At 40.2% G+C, this 22049-nt stretch overlaps 1 protein-coding gene across 4 annotated transcripts; it reads right to left on the bottom strand.

Annotated features, from left to right (window-relative positions):
* Window positions 1–455: 455 nt before the first annotated feature.
* Window positions 456–21545, bottom strand: SLC35D2 (solute carrier family 35 member D2). Of its 4 annotated transcripts, XM_040579783.1 has the most exons (12): window positions 21299–21544; window positions 18810–18843; window positions 17140–17226; window positions 14278–14345; window positions 12149–12220; window positions 10123–10191; window positions 8956–9058; window positions 7517–7609; window positions 5019–5086; window positions 4184–4262; window positions 2264–2346; window positions 456–1642 (listed from the first exon to the last, which is right to left on the bottom strand). In XM_040579783.1, exons 1-12 carry the CDS (start codon window positions 21436–21438, stop codon window positions 1540–1542), a joined length of 999 nt encoding a protein of 332 aa, XP_040435717.1. In that variant the 5' UTR covers window positions 21439–21544; the 3' UTR covers window positions 456–1539. The 4 variants fall into 4 exon arrangements, with proteins under 4 accessions (XP_040435717.1, XP_040435718.1, XP_040435719.1 ...); XM_040579784.1 differs by lacking the exon at window positions 12149–12220 and having other exon boundaries at window positions 21299–21545; XM_040579785.1 differs by lacking the exon at window positions 18810–18843 and having other exon boundaries at window positions 21299–21404.
* Window positions 21546–22049: the final 504 nt, after the last annotated feature.

Here is a 22049-nt window from a genome sequence, read left to right as displayed (position 1 = left end):
GGAACAGGCTTCCCAGGGAGGTAGTTGAGCCACCTTCTGGAGAAATCTAACAGAACGTGTAGATGTGGCACTTAAGAACATGGTTTAGTGGTGGATTTGGCAGTGCTAGGTTAACAGTTAACGGTTGGACTTGATCTTAAAAGTCTTCTTGAACCTAAATGATTCTATGATTCTACTTCAAGTATACTATAGTAGCTGACTGTAGAGAAAGAAAACATTTGTGCTATACAAAGCATGTGTGCTTGAAAGCATTTTATGGGGGGGGATCAAACAAGTCATTAGACCAGCCTGGTTCCATGTCAAGGTCTTCCAAAATCTTCTTTTGATTCAATTATTTTTAAAAATCTTGGCTCATGCTTGCAGGGAATTGAGGACTTCAACAAGATGGATTACTCTGCTGTCTTCCAGTGCTGCAATGCTTCTACCATGTTTTCAAAGATCCTCAGAGACACAGGTAAGCATTATCAACTATATTTTCAGACAAAGAAATAAAGATACAGAGCAGTGCCATTATTGTCCCAGATGATAACCCAGACCACCAAATTCTAGGCTTTTTTTTTTAACCGCTGGACCAGCCTTGCCCAGTGTAGCAACCCACTGAATTTGTTGATTCCTTGATCTGAATTTTAAGCATAAACTAGTACCAGATAAGCTTTTACTACATATGTAAGACAACATGACACTGAGCCTTTCTCTTCATTTAAACAAAGTTACTCTTTCATACATCAGTTTCCCCTTTTGTAGTTCGTACATAGTAGCATCACTTCTCTGCAGCATCAAGACAGTTACAGACAAAACATCAGAGGACTGTGATATAAAAAGATGAATGTACCTAAACAAAAATAGATTTACCTTTGTTATCTCTCCTAATCACCTGTTTGGTACTGGCTCATACACAAGCAGAACACCATGAAGTTATTTAGGATGAGGAAAAAAGGGAGAGAGAATGTCTATGCAATGTACTCTGAACAGACTAGGTGATATCCTGAATTCTTTAGTCAACACTTACACTGGGAACAATCTGAGGGTACATCTCCTCTTTGCCCCATACATTCTACATCATTTATACAAGAGCATATGCATATGTGAAATCATTCTGAATCACTAGCATCTTCCATCTTTTCACTGGTATCAAAGATTGCACATGGCATAAGGCAATGGTGAATCAAGCCTCATGATCTTTACAGGGAGTTTTGCCTCAGAGAGTACCAGCAGACACTGAAACAGAACTCACAGATCTTGTTAAGTACAAATAGCACCAAAGTACAGGTAAATGAAGAATTTTACAATTTGAGATTTGTTCATGGCATTCCTTCCTATAAATCAGCTTGTGGTGTAAAAAAAAGCTAAAATTAAACTTGTCCACATGTAAAAAACATGGTGTGCAAGAATATTTCTGAACCAATGAACTGTGTGCATATCTGTGGCAATTGAGGTAGATTTTTCTTCTTGTTCCAAATATTTTCCAGCATATACTTATTTAAGTCCTCAGTGATGCTAAACTTATATCTTCAGTCTCCTTCAAGGCAGGCATTTTGGTTAACTCTTTGCCTCAGGAAGTGCATTCTCTTCATCCCCAGGTTGCATAGGCTTGCTGTTTCCTCTTAAGGTTAAAAACGAGTATCTCAGTCCTCCTGCCATACTGAAGAAAAGAGAATAAGCACAGGTGTCAGAGATACCTGATGCTGTATACACCTTTTTATAGGTATGTACCTTCCCTTCCAAAAGTTTACAGAATACCAGATAGCATAAACTAGGAGTGCCTCAGAGCCATGCACGCTTTCTGAGAAACTAGCCCTGAGCAGACAAAGATAAATTACCAGTTGCTCCAACAGATTCATACAAACAGATGTAACAGTTCACCCAAGCACAAAAAGTAACAACTCACAAGCTATAACTCATATTCAATAGGCACAACTCATTCAGTGTTCTCACTTCCCACACCACTTGGCTTTTACTTGGAAGCCTCACAGCTCCAAACTGCTGCTTATAAAAAAAGAATGAACTCAATCCCACATAGTAAAACTACAGGCATGTTTGCATAGTTAAGATCCTACCACAGTAAGATTAAATATTTGAAAACAGACATGAAAAGATGTAACTAATTGTAATGAACTTTACATCCTGAGGCAGTGCCTCCTCAGGCCAGTAAGTTTCAAAACTGCATCACCCAAACGGGCCAAAATAAACAAAACAAAACTGTATCTCATGGAGAACTTTTTTAACAAGTTTAACAAATAGAGGCTATTGAAGTTCCACTCACCAAATATTTAGTCCTATAAAGTTTAACACGGAGAATATGTAATCTCCACCAATCAACATTCCAATGTAAGCAACGGATATATTCTGAAAAGGAAACAAAAGCCATGCATTTATTGAACTCAGTTTTCATCTCCAAGAATATAAATTATATAAATTAATTTACTTTTCTAGGGAAATAGCTACTCTCTTGTTGGCTACTCTAAATTGGCATTTAAATTAGTTTAATGGGATGTCAACCTTATGCGTAATGTAACAGTCACATAAAATAACAAAATCAGTATGTTATCTAAATGCATGCAAAGCACTGAGAGTGACTTTCTGAGGATTAAAAAGAAAATAAAGAAAATCAGCTATTTGATATTAGGCAAAATGAAGCTATGGCCACCTTCTGAAAATGTACTTCCTTTTAATCTTTGGAAGGCTCCTTTCAAATCCCATTTCTTTAAAGCAGGTTTTGGGTTCTCAAGCCTAAGAAAGTATGCTTTAAAGTTACAATAAAAGCTTTTTTTTATTGCTTTAAAAGGGTTACCTCTTTACTTTGCCAGCTAAACATGCACTGAAAGCACTTGGCTCAAGTTCAAGGCAGGCACAGTTTAAAGATTCTACCTCTCACCCTGCCCCCATCAAGTTTTGGGAAAATTGTCCCCTATAGACAGAAGGAAAGCTATAGAACTCTGTGATCATTTTACCAGCAGTTGATGGTTTCAAATGTTTTAGCAGCTAGCCTGAACAATGACATCATTTCTACCAGTTTCTACTGGTAACTACTGCATCATAAAGTGCTTCTCAACTTTAAAGCTGTTTGAAATGTCTCAAAGACTATTACTGCTTAGAAAATAGAAATAGTTTTGCTGTATCTTAATGGTTTGATGCAGACATATAAAATTTAGAAGAATGCTTTCAGGGCCACAGAATGAAAACTACTACGCTAATCTTGTCAGCTTTCAAAAAAAAAAAACAACTGTAGGAAGACAAGTACCATCTTCCTTTTGCAGATTTTGCTGTGCTGGAGGTATTGTTTTCCTTAGTCACCCATGCAAGTGAGCATCTTGAGGATTGTTATTCCTGTGCCTAAGCTAGTTTGGATTCTGATAGTTGTTTGGCTCACAACTGCACAAGTTTTATCTTTTACTACAACTCTTCTTACAGCTTACAGCTCCATGCTTCTCTCCAAACTGGCTTACAAAAAGTGACTTGGGCAGTCAGTGATATTCCCAACTCAGACATGCTGGCCTCATCAAGACAAAGGAAGTTGTACTGATTTTAAATTAAACTGGGTTAGAGAAAACAGACTGTAAGGACACCAAGTTCAGTTTTTAAGACATCCATATTTTGGTGTTGAACAAACAGACCAGAATTTACAAAAACCAAAATGAAATAGTCCATTCAGCTAGAATAAAAGTTGTCACAGAGGCTGAAGCAGTTGACCATAGAGCAATACACTCTTTAAGACAGCTTAGGCATTACTCTGTATCTATGAATGCCCTATGTATTTGCAAAGACATGAGTTCAGTCCAGAGTGAAAGTAGGTTAGTCTGTTTCAGTTTGCAATGGATTTACACCAGCCCACCTTGACTAACTTACAGTAAACTAGTAAAGAACAGAAGCAGGTGACAGACAGTACCTGATGCAATGTGGTTAAACATACATCTTTTAATCAAAGTGGTTCAAGTTTCTCTTGTAGGAAAAAACCCCAACCCTCAATACTCACATGACTTTCTAACTTATACCTGAGCTTCAATGGAAGAGAACAAACCACACATCACTTTGTGGTGTGACCTTGTTTGGCACAAGCAGTGTCCCAGTATTAGCCCTCATTTTGAGTTTCCAGCTCAAAGCATAATCAGGGTCACTGCAGAGTCAGTGCTTTTCCCTGTCTACTTGAGTATTCTCATCTTCCTCTTCTGCCTCCATAACTCACCTTGATGGCACCAACCACTGTCGTTGTGAGTGCAGAATTGTAATGACTGCATAGGACAGTAGAATACATCAAGAGAAACCTAAATAAAGGAGAAAATTATATAACTTCCTCTCAGGGAGCTCAGAAGTTTAGCAATGCTTTGAAATGTTCAACATTTTCTGGATCAGTATTTTGCTGGCATCTTTGATCTCACCTGTTCTAAACCCTAAAAAAAAAGATTCTGTGATCTGTATTTTAGGTTAATGACGTGCAGATACAGAGTACTCAAAATACATGTTAAAATGTGCTGCTTGAGCTCTAGCAGAGTCATCCCTATTCTCTGTGATTCTTACATGTCAGTATTTGAAGTTACTTTCACCCCTTGTTTTGTGATGTGTAAAAGAGCAGAACAAGATCCAGCTAATTTTTCCATTCTTCCTTTGACTCTGCAATTTCAACAGGAACAAAGCATTACTTCATTACTTCTGAGTCTTCCACACTTTTCCAGGTACTCTAAAGAACAAACTCACTGAAACAGTTCCTGTACTGAAGGGCTTACATTCTATTAACTGCAAAGAAGTTAGGTAGTCAGAACAGCCAGCCAGCAGAGATACTCAGTACAGAAAGCAAAAAGATAAATGTCATGTTGACCACCGTACTGTGAGATCAACAACACAGACAGTACTGAAACAGTTATTTACACTATTAGAAATAATTAACAGACAAGACAGAAGCTTGGGGGAACAATAAATTGTCTTTTAATTTTAACATAACTTATTAGTGTGTCTTATATCTGTGATTTGCAATTTGAAACACTGTCATTAAAATGTCTTACATGATTGTCATGTGTCCTTACCCCAACAAGCAGGAAAGAATAAATTGAAAGACAAATAAAAAATTTGTCCAGTGCTGGAAATGTGTCACCTATTAAAAAAAAAAAAGGCCAGAATTACGTGCTATATAATCAACTGTACACACACATAAAATGCAATTAATATGAAAATGTGCAAAATCACACTATACATTTGATTCATGCTATCATTATGAAACATTATATTATGACTGGAAACAGTTTGATGCATTTAACTTCAGAGACAACAGGATGACAGCACAGATGATAACTAAACACATTCTTGTAATATGTATAGCATAGCAGTGCAGATATAAAACTACACACGCAAGCAATGACTATAAATAAAATAAAGAGAATTTTTGGGTTTATATTTACTGATACAGATACCAATACTGTGATTAATATTATATAATAAATAGTATTGATATGAGACAGAGAGAAAAAGCAAATAATCTCCTTGAAATCTATTTCATACTATAGATTCATTCACGAACTGCTTTCCAGGTCCAAGCCTGCATTTTTGAGCTCAAAAGTAGATTAAATAAGCATTACTAAGGTCTCTCATCAATGACAGTCAATGAAAAAGCTAAAACATCACTTTGAAGTCTGCTCCTTAGTGATGAGCAGCAAACACACAGTGCCACACAACAGTCACTAAGAAACCTGTCACAGATTCTTCTCCATCTCTAGTAACTCCAGGATATGCCTCATATTAATCTGGTTAGTTTAAAGTCACCTGTATTAGCATAAAACACAGCAAAAGCTGAACACATCTGTGAGAAACAGGATAAAGGCTGTTAGTTTCATGCTGAGCTGTGGCTAACTAAGCCTCCACCACCTGAGGTAATATATTAGAGGGACCTCGGGCAGCTCTTCCCTGCTAGAATAGTGTTGGTGTTCAACAACAAACCGCAAAGTATTACACAGAGACATTCTGGGGCTTCCTTTCTCTTCCACTGCATTGCACTTTCCTGTCCTCCCAACCAGCCAGCTGGTGAAGGAGAAGTGAACTGGGACACTCACAAACTGCAGTCACTACAAGACATGGCAGCTACATACCAGAGACATGGTAGATACATACCAGAACTAGCAAGAGGAGCAGAAGCCATCTTCCTATCACATAGACATGGTACTGATATTTTGACTGGCAAAAGATACATGCTGTGCATTGTCTAGATCAAGGCAAAAAGCACTGCTAGGGTAAAAGCAAGCCAACTTCTATGGCCTGAAAATCTACTAAATACAGGTGTTACCTATAGTGATTTATTGCTTTTCATCAGTATTTTTCCATTTACTCGCTTTTTTCTGTGATTTAATCTCTGGGCATCACATTGATGCTAGTTATCCATGCCATTTAATGGGACTTTCAATATCAAGTGACCAAGCCAATTCATACGCACAACAGGCACTGTGCTTTTCTCTGGTATTTATTTATACTCACCAGGCAATTAAGCATTAAATTGTTTGTGCTAAATCAACATGTGTACACAACACGCTATTTTTCCCACGGAATAAACCTAGCAATAAGGTAAACTTCCCTGTTCAGACCTCCCAAAATGCCTCTAGCCCTGCCTGCTGGGAAAGCAGTTGAAACCTTACAGACATACAAACTTGGCCCCCACTATGTCTGTCAAGAAGGGCGTCAGCTGCATTTTTCTGAACTGGCACCAGGTCATGCTGAACTGATGTTACAAGAAGCGAATTCATATTCAAAGCAGATGTAAATCCATCATTTTCAGGGAATGACAATTTTTCCACTTAAAGCAGACTTCTAAGAACACAATGACAAAATCACGTGAGTTCAGGGCACAGTAACATACAACAGAGGACACTGGAATGATTTATGACACCCCCAAGCTCTGTAACAATTTTCAGTGGCAAAACTCAAAACGTTTCTAAAAAGGAATATGAGTGTCTAGACTCACTTTACTGGTAAGAAAAGGGCAACTCAGCAAGTCTATGATAGAGCCTGAAAAATACATATCTCCTGGTCTTATACTTTATGCACCAGGACACACTGCCTATGGTATTATACCGAGTTATGATTAGCTATGGAGTCATGCTGTCGTTCTGTAAGAATGTAAAACGTAAGTTACTAAGCTAGACTGAGACTAAACAGGAATCTGTTCTGTGCATCAGAATGAGAGAAAGACTGGAAATTGTCTGGTTTTGGTATTTGCAATCTCGTTTTAGAGCATGTGGCAAATCACACAGTGCAGCTGGATTCCCAACCAATTGCTCTGGCTGAGAGCTCCCAGTCATACATCAGTTCTTAAACAAAGGTTCATATAAAGGCTATCACACAAATTCAGCTTCTCCTTAGAGCGAATCATTAGAAGTTCTTACCTGTGAAGGGCAAGTCCAGGTCACGAGTTTCAAATACTAGTCGCTAACATGGGTGTAGAATTACCTCTTCAAAAAACAAACCAACACACACACACACAAAGAAAAAATGAATAAAATAACATTATCAGTCTGAGATACTCAATATTGCTGCTTACCTGCTGAAAGTCTCCAGTAGAAAAGCTAATAATAACTGTTGGAACCACCATGAAGCAAGCATTATAGAAAAGGACACCGTATTTTCCCAACTCCTGTAAAAAATAAAACACAGTGCTTGGAACTACAAGCCATTTGGGAGCAAGATACTAAATATTATACCGGCAATCCTTCTGACATTGTTGTCATTGAGCAGACAAAACATAATACGTTTCAATTTAAAATACAAGCTTGCTGTCACTGGATTCAGTGTTTAGTACTGAGCTGAGTTTCCACTTCAGTCACTTTGTCTGTAAGCTCAGCAGACTATTACTACTCTGCTATACCTTGGACAGTTTCTACACAACAGCAGCTAGTCAGAAACTTCCCAAGGCACTGGTCCAGACTGCTTTGTGTTAGACTGCACATATGACTCTGCTAGACCAAGGGATTACCCATTCCATCTACGGCAAATCATCCACAAAAGCACAGGGCAGAGTGGCTCCCTGGGGTCAGTGTAACAGGAAAGTTAATGGAGTCTAACTCCTAAATGGAGCATCTATAATTACTGGTAACTGATGTAACCTCAAGCAACTTGAGGGATGCCATATATCTTGTTGGTTAACTTGCTTGACACAAAGGCAGAAGATTAGGGGAATGAAAAAACAGCCTTCCCTTCCTCTAGATTCAGCCACACTACTTAGCAAATCTCTCCAGCTTATCTCTTGCTTTAAAATGAAACACGGTATTTTGCAGAAAACTGTGGAGCTGTTAAGTGCTGCTTATAATGCATTTCATGTGACTCCAAAGATATATATTTCCTCTGTACAGACTGTACCACAAAAGTTAGTGACAAAACCTCTATCTAGTATCTCCAGGACTGCTCTTTGCTATGGCTTCGTACGTTTTCATGACACTGTATTTGAAGAACAGTCTGGTCAATGTTTACGTAAAGTGTAATGTATCAAGGTACTTCCTAATTCTTTGGCATACTGGAGTTTGGTGTAGACTTGCATATCACTAGTTGTGGTTACTGACTCAAACTGGACTGGTCTCTGCTCACACCCACAAGTTTATTTTACATAAACCTCACTTTAACCATGTTTCTAGTCAAAAACTCATCTTTCTTAGATATATGTATCAAGTGTACAGGTAAACAATTTGCTTTTGGTCTGGATTTATTTTATTTTATTAGGCAAAAGCAATGTTTTAAAGCCACTACAAACTCTGTTTAAAAGACCTGGGAGAAAATAAAATACACTGCTTATCTATGCTTGGCCTGAGATACTAGTAAGTTTTTCCCAGGCTGTTTTGTATTAAGGATGCACATATCCACAAAAATAGAAAGCAAATGAAAGAATTTATTAGTTCATAACTGTATGTTCATAAAGTCACATAATAAGAACCCGCTGTTAACCATATCATCATAAAGCTAAATTCAACCTCATCATCCCACAATTACCTTTGGATCAATTTTCTGCTTTGTGTAAACTCCATTTGCTGCTGTGAAGATATCATTTAGCAATACAAAGGTGTAGCCCTCCAGATTAAAAGACAGATCAGACCTGGGGAAGAATTATTATATTGTAAATAAGCAAAAAGCATAAAATGCATTGCATTACCTTGTTTACGTAGAGAAATATCATAGACAGATGAGGAAATGCAAATCGTGAGAACTCCAGCAAGTCACAGGTTTTGCTTTAAGCCTTCTTTGTAAATCAAAGTACTTCACATTTCTCCAGTCACAGGACCATCACAAATGAGTCATTGGAGCGTTCCCAGTACTCAGTAAGGAAGTGGAAGGAAATGTTCAGTTTTTGTTCTGAGAAAGATTCCATCTGTCTCAATCCTGACAACCTGTCCAATTATTATTGAGTATACTAATCTATTTCTTTTAACAGAAAAAGTAACTAGGGAATAAAATCTGACTACTTGTTCTTTACAGTCAGACCAGACATACTGTCATCCTTTCTGTTTTGACTAGAGGTATGTTTTGACATACCTCATGGATATAGGGTAATTCATTTAATAGGACATGGCTCTATCCAAGTCACATCACATGGAAATTATTTACCTTTTTACCTAACAAAGCCAAGAAACAAAAAATAACATTACATTTCCACTTAAATAAAGGAATATTCAAACAGAAAGAAAAGAGAGGAGACTAGCATACAAGTGCTTTGTGAGCTTAATCTCCCTTCTCCCTTTTGAACTTGTACGAAGTGATGAAAAATAGACACTGCCTAACTCAAAACAATATTTGACAACCAAAACAACACTCTTTCTATCCAGACCAAGAATGTGTTTTTATAAGATTATTAAAATACACTGACACTATGAAATAAAAGCAGCATTCCTCACACAGTTTTAACTTGCTTCATTTATGATCCTGCAAACGTGGAAAACCTAGAGCGAAAAAAAGAAGCACCCATACTTCCAGCTGGAGTTAAATTTTTGCCTTTGTATTCCTGCACCTCCCCATGATGTCACTAGACAGATTTTCCAAATCAACTTAATCCAGAGTAACTGATCTCAACTTAGGTTTACTTGGCACTTAACAAGGAAAAAATCCTCCTGTTTTCCCTCCTCTCCTAACATGACTTCAACATGTAACAAACAAAAACCTTACCCAGCTGCTATGAAAGCCCCGAGAATGATGGCAAATACGCTGACTATAATACTCAGTGGGTATCGTTTCCTGTAGGCAAAAATTAGACAGTTCACATATTCTTTATTTGAAGAGGAGATTAAATGGCTGTTTGCCTGAAAAGTTCCAAAGTAATTAGTAATCACAGAACATTTAACAGGAGGGCACAGTCTTGATAATCTTACAGAAGCAATGTGATTGATCATATGCCACGCTGTCAGACTTTGGCCTGGAGAACAGAGATTGAAAAAGCATTGTGAGCATTCTACTACTAGATAATTCTGAAAGTGAAGATTAAAGGCTTAAAGTAATAGCACTGGAACAAACTGTAATTTACTGTGTATTGCTATTCATAATTTACATATTTCAGTGTCTTCCAGTAATCCAATAAAGGAAAATCACTACACATCTCTCATGCCATTTTTCATCTCACTTTTCTTGGGTAAGATGCTGTACAGCACACTATCTGCACTATCTGAGCTATTTTTTACATAGACACTTATTTTGCAGTCGAACTAAAACCTTGTACTTGAAGGGGAAAGCATGGAAGCTTATGATAATTCTTTACTACATCCACATCAGCACTGCCACAGAGCAGGGAAAAGGGTACTGTAAAACTATTCTGCTTCTTATAACTGTATTACATTATTTATAAATGTCTTAAGTACTTCTTTTTGCACCATACCGCAATGTGCCTTACAGACATTCCCCTACTCATTCTCTCAGGCTAGGCCCCAGCTCTAAGCTGGCCTGTAAGAAACGGTCCATTAGGGGGAAAAAAAAAAAAAAAAAAAAAAAGTACAATGCTCTTGGAGAAATCCTGTGTGTTAAAGAAGCACAGCTGTGGACCACTGTCCCAACAACAAAGCTGTATGCAGTCTTTAGATATATTAGGCTTTGATCATATGGACTTCCTACAGTAACAGCCCAAACTTTGACTGCTTTTCAAATCCTGAGGTAAGCCAGCATTGACTCTCTGGAGTCCTTTCATCGTCAGCCCTGAGGAAATACTGCAGCAGTCTGTAAGAATACAGCATTCTGCTCTTCAGCTTCCCTTAGCTGAAGATGCTGCTTGCACTTACAACACCACATTACTGTAGTCCAGCTGAGAACTGATAACAGCCTCACTGACTCACATTTTCCTCACTTGCAGGAGTCCTCAGGCCAACAGGAGAAGACAGCAAGTTCTCCTTTCCCTGTGTGAACCTACAACTGGAAAAGAATCCCAGAGCATCTCCAAATATGAATCACATAGATCAACTGCTGCTTCAGCCAAAAGGAGATGACAGTCTACTTGGGGGCTTTTTGAAAAGCTTTTCCCCTGGCAGTCACTCAATGTTGCCTAGGTTCAGTTTCAGCAGACTGCTTTTCCCCTTGTGACCTCACCTTAACCAAGCACAAGCCATTCAGATAGGACTATGGTGGTGACAAAGTATGATACATTTATATTCCTGTTCTTCCAAGTCAGTTTAACTGAAACTAGTGCAATTCTTAACTTCTCATTAAAAATTATGGTGGTACCTATAATTAAGGAGTTTCTTATCTAACAGCATGTGATTAGGTGTTTTGCTTCATTAAACTGGTATGTTTTTAGACTTGGGCCAGAAAGCTACTCTACATAAGCAGACTGATGTACTATCATCACTGTTTTGTGACATAAGGATCTGTCTGAAGGACTCTGTAGCTTAGGGGCCTTCAAGACAAGACACAAACCATAACTGCTGGAAGTGCCTGAACTGTGCTCTGCTTACCTGATTCTTGTGCAACAGTTAAGAGAATGAGCTCTGTAAATGAAAACAAGCTGAAAATTTTTTCCTGTACTCACTAAAATACGTGCATCTATGTCTTCAAAAAAAGTTGCATAAACCCACTTTCTTTGCTCTTCTCTACTTGTCAGTAAAAATCACTCATTCAATATTCTGACGAGATGCCACAAGTAATCCATTTGATACGATCTAAAATAAAGGTATCTTAAATGAAAAAAAAAAAAACACAAAAAAAGGATCACCCAAGTATGATGATTTCCAGCAGTAAAGTAAGTGGAATGGTAAACTTCCTGAGCACTGTAAACATCGGCAAACTGTCAAAAAAAAAAAAATAAATCCAAACATTGCATCAGATTAACAGCGTTTTTATGTTCTAATTCTTATCTAATTTTCTGACCAGATGATGAAACCATTAGTCCAGCAACAAGCAACCCAAACAAATTCCCAGCCACTTGGCATATAAAATAAAATGTCAATCTGACACTAGAGGCAGGTTAGATAACCAAATCATTGAAAAATAACAAGATTTGCCAGTTTGTGCAACAATGCAACTGGCTACTTTCTAAAAGGTCCCTCTGCATCAGTGAAATGGAATATAAAAGCTGTTTTCTACCTAGCATAGCCCCTATGAAATAATTCTTACTGTAGAATTCATGGGCAGAGTAAGTAAAAATTATTTCTATTGTAAACTTAGAGGACATGCAATAAACCTGTCTCCAAAAACATATAACAAAAATAAAACACAAAGCAAAGCAAACATGCTTAATAAACAAGCTGTACTTTAAAAAAAGTAGAATAAATCCACAAGAAAAAATCAGAGCAAGTACAAGAAATTTGAAAGGTGGGATCAGCTTCAACTACAAAGAAACAGCTACTTTTGAACAACATATTGTTGGTCTACAAAAATTAATGCAGTTGGAAACACTTTTAATTAATTTGAGAAAACACCTGCATCTCACACTTTGTAAATCTGACAGCATGAACATGTGAATCATCTGTTTCAGATAAGTATTAGCAACTGCATTAATAAATTATATAAATCCTGTAAGAGTTTAATCACTTTAAAACAAACACTCTGAAGTTATGCATAGGACCATCTACACCTCAGAGACAACCCAAACAAGGTGGAAAATTCCGTAATAAAACAAATGTCACATAATGTAACAAAACACAACAAAACATTAATGGTAGAAACACTGCAGTCATTCTTACTTTTCTGTTATAAAAAAATTTTATTAATAGTAAACCTAGATGAGATATGTATATGTCAGCCATAGCAGGAGGAGATGGTGTGCTTACGTTTAAAATAACCTATTAAACTTTTTATGTTAAAATTACAGTTAGGGAAATGGGAAAGAAAAATCCATGATTTAGACTTTCACAGGATTGAAACTATGTCCATATTCACAATGGCTGAAGTGCTACTAAGGACAGTACTGCCAAAGTCCTTATGTCTGCCTGAGCAGTCACTGCAGTGCGGTAACTTCTGAATGCATATAACAAAGAGCTGCAGAATCAGGCATCTAATGCTGTTAGTCAGAGAAAATTAATTCTATAAACAAAAATAAATGTAAATGCATTTAAAGTAATACATTTCCTCTCCCAGCACCTGTCTCAAAATGCTGAAAACCTGAAAAATTCTCCATTTTGATTTAGATTACTACCAAATCCTCAGGAGCCTGTAATAACATACAAGAAACCAATGCAATGGGTGTGCTGTATTCTGCAGTCCTGGTGCAGCCATCACGCTTCTGCACCCCTCTTCCACAGAAAATCTGGTCATTCAATCCGTTACAGCAGGTCCTCTATGTAACTTACACCTTTTTAGCACTAGCATGGAAGCAACTGTCATGGATCTATGCTTACAGGCATATGGAAGCTAGCAAGCCCTTCAGCAGTCTCCCCACAACCTGCTTTTGGTGCTCAGCAGGGCTAGGCCACTGTCACTACCCCACTACACCGTAGTTTTTTCCACCTCTTGGTGATGCCTAAAATAACCTGCACCGACATCATGGTACAAATTTTTCCCTTGCTCTTCCTCCTTCAAAAATGTCTTACAGCTTTCAGACTCTCTGGTTAGGCTACCTAGGACAAGCTGGATGCTTGGGTGTGAGGGGAAAGTGAAAGCACCTTCATTATCACACAGTTTCTGTCAGTACAGGCCTGGCTAAGCCTACCTTAAAAGAAGCAGACAGCTTGTAAACAGATCAAATGTTTGGGTAAGAATTTTGTAACAGTGTCAGGGGCCTAGAGAGACAGACAGACACATTTAATCCCCTATGCAATGCTCTTCTTCAGTGTTTATTTTTTACCCCCACAAAGTAAAAGGGTAAAATCCAAACAGTCTACTTAGAAATTCCATTTACTATACCTGAGTTTGCTGGTACTTGATAATCCACTTATGTGGTTTCCAACATAAATCAGAGGCAGAGGAAACAACTGTGATAAAATTAAAAGCACAACTCAGATTATTATACTTTGAAACACTGTTGAAACACTTGATAGAATTTGAGAACTGTAATATCAGATGTACTTTCAGGAAGAAAGAAGTTTTTTTTAAGGAAAAAAATGTAACTGGGCCGCAAACTGATCTGCAGCTCTCATTCATGTGACCATTCACAACCACACTTTCACTACTTCATTAAAGGCTTGAAATCTACCTCTAAGGAGACTCAGGCTCCATTTAGAGTAAATGTCAATTAGTTTTATTTCAATGACTACAATCCTCAGACTAATACCCATTCTAACATTTGGATATTAGCTATAAAAGTAGTATTAATAACAGTAGCTGAATAAGCAAGAGAACAGGTGGAATAAAAGAATGAATAAACTGTTAAGTATGCTGTGCTTCTCTAGGTACTCCAATACATTAGAGTATGCCTCGAAGAGACACTGTTTCAGATCTGCCTGACAAATTACACTATGCAAGATACTAGAAAGGAAAGGTAAGTATTTAGGTGTAAATGAAACTTTACCTTTTCCAGCTTCTACCATAATGAAACTGACTTGCACAGAAACACAAGGGCCCTAACACAATACAAAGAAAAAACAACAGAACTTCAGAGCCTTCAGAAAAGGTACAAGTCATCCCTATAAAATATTCATCTGCAGCTCAAAGCTGTTAAACCTCCACCACAGAAAAGCTGCAGACGATTGAAACCAATCAAAGTAATCAATGGAGACAGAGGTGGTGTGTACATCTAGTCCCATTCACCACCACTTCAGGAGAGCTGAAATGGCAGAAAGACAAAACAGATCTTCTATCCTAATGTGTAATAGCTGCTGTAGTGCCTACACATGCTTCAGGAGTCACTCTTCGTTGGAGGCTATGTCCTCTTAAAGCATGGTGCACTGGAAAAGCATACAGAGAAGTGGACTGCATTTTACCTGTGTTAAAAATTCTGCATTCCTTTTACAGCAGAGAGAGAGGAAAAAATGCAGTAAAATGTAATTAAAGTTAACTAGTTAACTTTTAAGTGAAAGTAACAGTAGCAGTAAACAGGACTACAAAGTAAACAGAAGTATAAGTTAATAATATTCAGCCTACATAAGTTCGCAAAAATTTTGTAATGCACTGTCTCTTCCACAGATTTTCATTTAGAAAACTTTATTTCATTCACAGGGTGAAAAAAGAGCTAACATTATATTGTCTTTCTTCTGAAATTAGTCAATTGTAAAGCCAAAAATACAACATTCAGCACAACATCAAAGATCAGTGACACATTTACTTTAAAAGGGTCAAGAACTCCAAAGCTTCGTCACTAAAATATGCACTTTGCTACTTCAGAACTCTAGCTGAAAGCACTAAACATAAACCAGTCCAGAAGTGAAAATCAATGATAAACTTAGTGTCAATGAAAGCAAAAGTTGTCAAAAGGATAAGAAGCTGGTCAAAGGGTGCTTTAAAACATAAAGAAATCAACAATGAGCAATCCAGCTGATTCACTGGGACTAGTCAAATCCAGCACTACAAGCAATACGCAAGTGCTGGATGCTGCAGTGCTGACTGCTCCCAGCATATCCAGGAAAGTCTTCCAAAGGATAGATATTATGATGACAAGGAAAATGGGTGCTGTATTTTTTTTATGCCTTTGTACCAAAGTTACAGTGAAGGCCACAGCAGAAACAGAGCATAGTGGGCCTGGGGGAGGCGGAGGGAAAAAGCTTTGCCAGATCTCAACAAGTTGTTTACATGTGGAACTCTCAAAACAACCACTGGGAAGCCTTCTTTCATATTTTGGAATAGATTAGGATTTTTCCATTTCATGATCAATGCTATAGATATTCTTAAGAGATTTTTTTACATACAGAAATGCCAATGATTTCAACATGCATTAAAAATAAACAGCATTCACCAATGGCTGGAGACATTCACAGTAAACCCCATACTGACAGTAAGACAAGATGCTGCAGTGAAGATGCTGGCCTGAACAGCTACGATATCTGAGCCCTGCAGCAAAGCTAACACTCTCTGTATCTCTGGAAAAACACTGACCAATACCCTGCAACAAGACATAAATACACAAGCTTATGCATCAAAGTAAAGCTCCAGCAACATTGCACATGGATGCAAAAATTTACAAGGGTCACTGATGTAGCCATTTCACATTCTAGTTCCCAATCTCAGATAAAAAAAGATCCTCCCATGTCTTCTCTGTCCTGCCTCCTTAGACCAGACATGCTTAAGGCCTGTATGTGCAGCTAGCCCCCACCCACAGTATTTTCAGTGGGCATTATTTTAGCCCCTCCTGTGGCACATAAATCTTACATTTGGAGTCAACTGTTGCTCAGGTTTTTGGTCTATCACATATTCTTCTTCTATTGTTTTATCACATCCCATTCAAATTTTCAAGCAGCTCTTCCCCCTTCATGCTGTGATCAAAATTCTTAAAACACAGCTCTCCCACTGATCCCACAGGGAGCTGTATAAATTCAGAAAAACACTTCAGGAATCTGAAAGAGTTCATCCAGCTGTATGAAGGTGCAGCACCTTTCCCCTGTACTGCGTAACAGAATGGCACCAGATTTCTCTGCAAACAAAAGGCCAGAATATCGTAGTAAAATTTAAATGATCAAATCCAGTATTATATGAAACAAAGACACAAATAATCACAGTCAACAAACAAACACAAACTTTTTTCTGTTCTTCTTTTATATCTCATCTCCAGAAGAAAGAATGCCACTATAAGAGGTAACATTTTCTTAGTAATATCAGGACCTATGTAATTCTTACCTTCACAGGTATACTTTTGTCAAAATCGGGGAAGTGAACAATCTTATTTAATTTTGACACATACAAGATAAGTATAGTGGCTGCCATCTAAACAAAAACAAAAAACAAGAAGTCATATAAGAGCAAAATTGTAATGTATGAATGAAAGAACTGCTTCAAAAACAAAAACTTTATATGTATTTGAAAATGCTAGGTATTATGTATTTCTTTCAAAGAACACAGCACGCAACTAACAAACTATAATAACTTTATTCTTATCCATTTTGCCAGCTGTTTATTTAAAAGTACAATATAGACATATGCTTTACTAGCTTGAGAAAATTAGTGGCACCCTGCAAAATAATACATGCTGAAAAGGAGCTGAGAAAATAAAACAGGAAACCATTCCAGAATAACCAGGTTATTTTCACTCACAGCGTTGTTTAGTCTGCAGAATGACTCCTACAGCTTTTTTGGTAATGTGAAATGGTGGTTGTGCCTTGATCAGCCTCAGTGTTGACAACATTGAAGAAGAAATAATAAAGATATGGACAGAATGAACGACACTACCTGCACAATCACACATCGTAGGAGTTAATGCTGGCTACAAGAAGGAGAAAAAATGCTGAAATTTTCCTTATTCAAAAATACAATAATTGACTATCTAGGGGATGGGGCAGAGTCATGTTCTGCAGATTAAAGCATTATACCATACTATATGTGCTTTATAAAGTGTTCGGGAAAATCCTGGAAGGATCAATCAACAAAATATGAAAATACCGTTGAGTCTTAGGTTCTGCAAAAAACCAAAGCCATATCACTGCCCTTAACATAAACTATTGCCACGCTTTCTAGCCTTTGGCTTCCTCTGAAACATACATGGTTCCCTGCACATTATGGATGTGTGAAACCATTTCTCCTCTTCTCACACAAGCAAAGGCTTTACAAGACATTTTACTCTCTTCAGCACCAAACAGCAGTGATGTCAGACTTGCAGTACCCTCTTTTCACGTCTTCCTCACTACCCCTTAGTTTGTAAAGCTGGCAAAAGTAAATCCTCCCTTTTAAATATATTTGCCTAAACAACACTTGTTTCAAGGCTCCATCTTTCCCAGCCATCCCCCTGCAGAGTCACATGTTCTTTATGGACCATGTACACAAACATTTGAACTTTGGTTTCACTATGATGCCTACTAATAACAAAAAAAATATATTCCTGCTGTAGTACTTCAAATTGCCCACAGGAAAATAAGGCAAAAAAGAACCAAAATGGTGTGGTAGTCCTACTGGAAAACTGCTGGGAAAGGGGGGAGAGATTTAGGAAGAAATACACAGTTTGTCTGCAAATAAGGGCAGTATCTCTGCATATAACCAACAAATGCTCAAGGACTCTCACAGGATCTATTGCCAGAACAAATCTTGCTAGTTTGGAAGGCCAGGTCTCATAATCACTGAATTCTGTAAGAGAAATAAACAACATTTCCAATCCTTTATGTGACTTTTCCCAGGAAATAGTTTTGACTTGAGCCAAAACTTCCTCAATCTCACTAAAACAGATTATTTTTCCCTACAGTGTATCTAAGAAGACAATCAGTGCAGTATAACAGAGATTTGCACCCCTATCCCCATGCTAACATTAGTTTCACTTAAAAATAATGAGTACATTTAGTATGCTTTACTTGTGAACATACCTGTCCAATTCCTAGAAACATGGGTGATGGGAAGCTGAAAAGCATAAACAGACATTTAATACTGAGGAAAGGGAAAAGGAAAAAAATAGGGAAAAAAAGTTTAAATTTAGCACCAAATTCAACAACTGGACATGTGGATGATTGGCCTGTCTTTCAGAAGAGAACAGCTGTGCTTATTGGAGTCCTAATACTTCATTTCTGCAGCAAAACACAAGCTGCATCCAAATAATATAGCATATATGCTGTTGATCAATTCTAAATTGCTACTTGTTTTGGGGATATTTGTGAGTGAAGGTAACACACCTGGAGAACTCAAACAACGCATAATTCTTTGAGTGGCCTCACATATAGACTATATCTCCTGAGATGGTATATAGTAAGTTAAACCTCTTGCACTTGTCCTAGCTTGGAAGCTTATCTCCACAGCCCAAACACGCAATGTTTTTGTGAAAAGAAAGTACCTAGGTAAATGTTGTAGAAATGTCTATTTTCTGCTAAAACAGCCAAATTCCTACCATACCCCTTCAGTTACCTTTAACTAAAAGCATGGATACTTGAATGTTAAGAAAGCAGAAGCTTTAGCAGGACACCTGAAGAGCCTGAGTGTCTCCACTTTTTCCCCCCACTCCACATCAAGTTAAAACAAATAAAGGTGCGGCAGTAACTGCTGATTCTCTGTAAGCATATTGAAACTCAAGCTGTTTATGATGGATGATTGCTTCGTGCCATAACCAGCAATGTCTGCAGCCTCTCTGCCCAAAAGGCTTAACATGTCAAGGAGGTCCCTGAACATGAAAGCACCTACTGCCTCCCCGGAGTCACCCAGCATTTTGCTGGACTGCACTGTGAGGGATTGCCACAAACAAACCTGCACCCAGGGAACTAAATAAACCCCATTTTACTGTCTGTGCACACCTGCACTAACAAATGCCTATGAGGAGAGTCCACATTTTCAACAAGCTTTGTAATTTTACATTATTAAGGCTCCTTGAGTTTGTGGCTCTTTATCACACAAGCAACCAGGAACTACCACACTGCTACTCGGTGTGCTGAGAAATGTACATCTCAAATGAGCACCACTGGGATGGGAACATAGTATTAGCAAAAGAAAGAAACACTGAACTGCAGCAGGGTGGCCATAAGGACACTGGAGTTTTAACACAGAGAAAGGGTTAGGAGCTGCCAGTAGCAACAGAGATTGCAGGAAACAGAGATATTTGGGCGTGGGGAAAGAGCCAAAAAACCCAGGATTTCCATTTATGACATGACACCTAGTGTTTTGCTTTGTTTTTACAGCTACATCATATAAGTATGGAGACTTCACTCATCTACGTGACACAGATTTCACCAGACGTTTTTTACTTGCTGAGCCCTTAACGTTCCAGCGATGCTGTAAGCTCTTTATACAAAATTTAGGCTTACTGATGGCCATGCTATCCTTGATTATCTTTCACGGATGTGCTAGATGTACACCAGGGACTTGGAGCTGCAGGTTGTACAATAAAAAACACTATAAAACAAAATCTCAACTTGCCTCATCTGTCCTTTCTGGAGGATGTTATATACAGCTGCTATGTATTCAAATAGCACTGAATGTTAGAAAATAAGAGCAAGTTCTGCTTTCTAACTTTTTTCCTTTTGTTTTTTTTTTTCCCTTTTCTGTTTCTAGTTCATAATCAGCTATATAACCTCATGATATATACATTATATATCATATCATATATATGACAATATATGACCATATAAGATAATGAGCATAACCAGAGCAAAGCTTTTACATAAAGAATATTCATCGTGACACCAAAGCTATATGAGAACAGTTTCCTCTGGGACGCCCCATCAAGTCAAAGACGTTGCTCTTCAGTGGTTTTAGGACTAAGAGGTTTTATGAGGTTTGCTTTTCATTTTTGGCAGCCTCAGAAAAGAAAGGCATTGGCAGGAAGGTAACAAGATTGCCTGGCACAAACACTTAGGGGAAACGTTGCCTTGTCGAAGGGTCTGATCGATCTGGTGCAACCAGCAAAACGCCTGCCTCGGCGCTGGGAGAAGCGAAGGGCGTTGGAGGGCAAGGCCGGCCTGCTTCAGAAATGCGCCTGCCAGGGACTGTGCCGGCGGGCGGGTGTCGCGGCAGCGGTACATACCGGGCGCACGCAGGCTCCGACACTGGAGACATCGACCCGCGCCTCGGCACATCCCCCGACAGCCCCGGCACCGCAGCGCCGGTGCCCGTGCGCCAGCCGACGGCACCGGGTCCCGAGCCGCACGCCCAGCCCGGGGTTATGCTGACGGGGAGGAAAACGCTGCCCCGACGGGCGGCGCGGTGAGAGGCGCTGCGGGCCGGTGCGGGGCCGCTCCGTTTCGGGAGCGAGGCGCGACCTGCTCTGGCCGGGAGGAGAGCGGTGCCGCCGCCGGGCCGCCTCGCCGCCGGGACAGGCCCCACCGCCCGCCCTGCCGCGGCCTGCGGCCCGACCCGCGCCGCCGGCCCTCACCTGTAGGCGCTGAGCAGGGCCTTGTTGACCAGCACGATGAGGAAGGAGCACGTCCCATAAAAGAGGGCTGAGAGCACCCTGGGCAGCGCCGGGGGCGCGGCGCCGCCCGCCACCTCCCCCACGGCCGGCCGGGCGCTCATGACGGCGATGAGTGGCGGCGGCGAGCAGGACCCAGCCTGCGACGGCCGGGCCACCGCCCCTCCGACCCGGCCCGGCCCGGCCCGGCCCGGCCCGGCCCGCCTCAGCCCGAGCGGCGGGGGCCGGCGGCGGCCGCGGGGCGCCCCCTGGCGGGGCGGGCGGCTGCGCGCAGCTCAGACGTGGGGGCGCTGCCCGCGGCGTCCCGCAGCCGCGCCTCGCCTGCCCGGCAGGGGGCTCTGCCGCCCGCCCCGCCCCCCAGCAGCCGCCGCGGGGCGACTCCGGCAGCGGCCGGCAGGGGGGGCGCGCGGGGTGAGGAGCCACACGCCGCCCGCGGGAGCCGCCACGGCCGCGGTGCGCGCAGGCAGCCCCTGCCGCCAGCGGGCTTCGCTGTGCAGCCCACGGTGGGCATTCGGCGTCCCTGACGCCCGCCCGGCGGGAGCGGGGAGCTGAACCCGCCAGAGGCAGCGGGCCGCAGCCCCTCCGCCCCCGGGCATTGACCGCGCAGGGGGCCGCCCCCGCCGGGCCGGCGCTTGGCCGCAGGGCAGCCCTCGCCCCGCTCCCGAGGGCCGGGGAAGCGCCCAGACGTCTGCTTCGGGTGGCCAGGCCGCGCCTC

Source organism: Falco naumanni, chromosome Z (assembly GCF_017639655.2).
Source record: "Falco naumanni isolate bFalNau1 chromosome Z, bFalNau1.pat, whole genome shotgun sequence".
NCBI classification, from domain to species: Eukaryota; Metazoa; Chordata; class Aves; order Falconiformes; family Falconidae; genus Falco; species Falco naumanni.
Note: the sequence above shows the minus strand (reverse complement) of the source record. Positions and strands in the feature narration are given on the sequence as shown.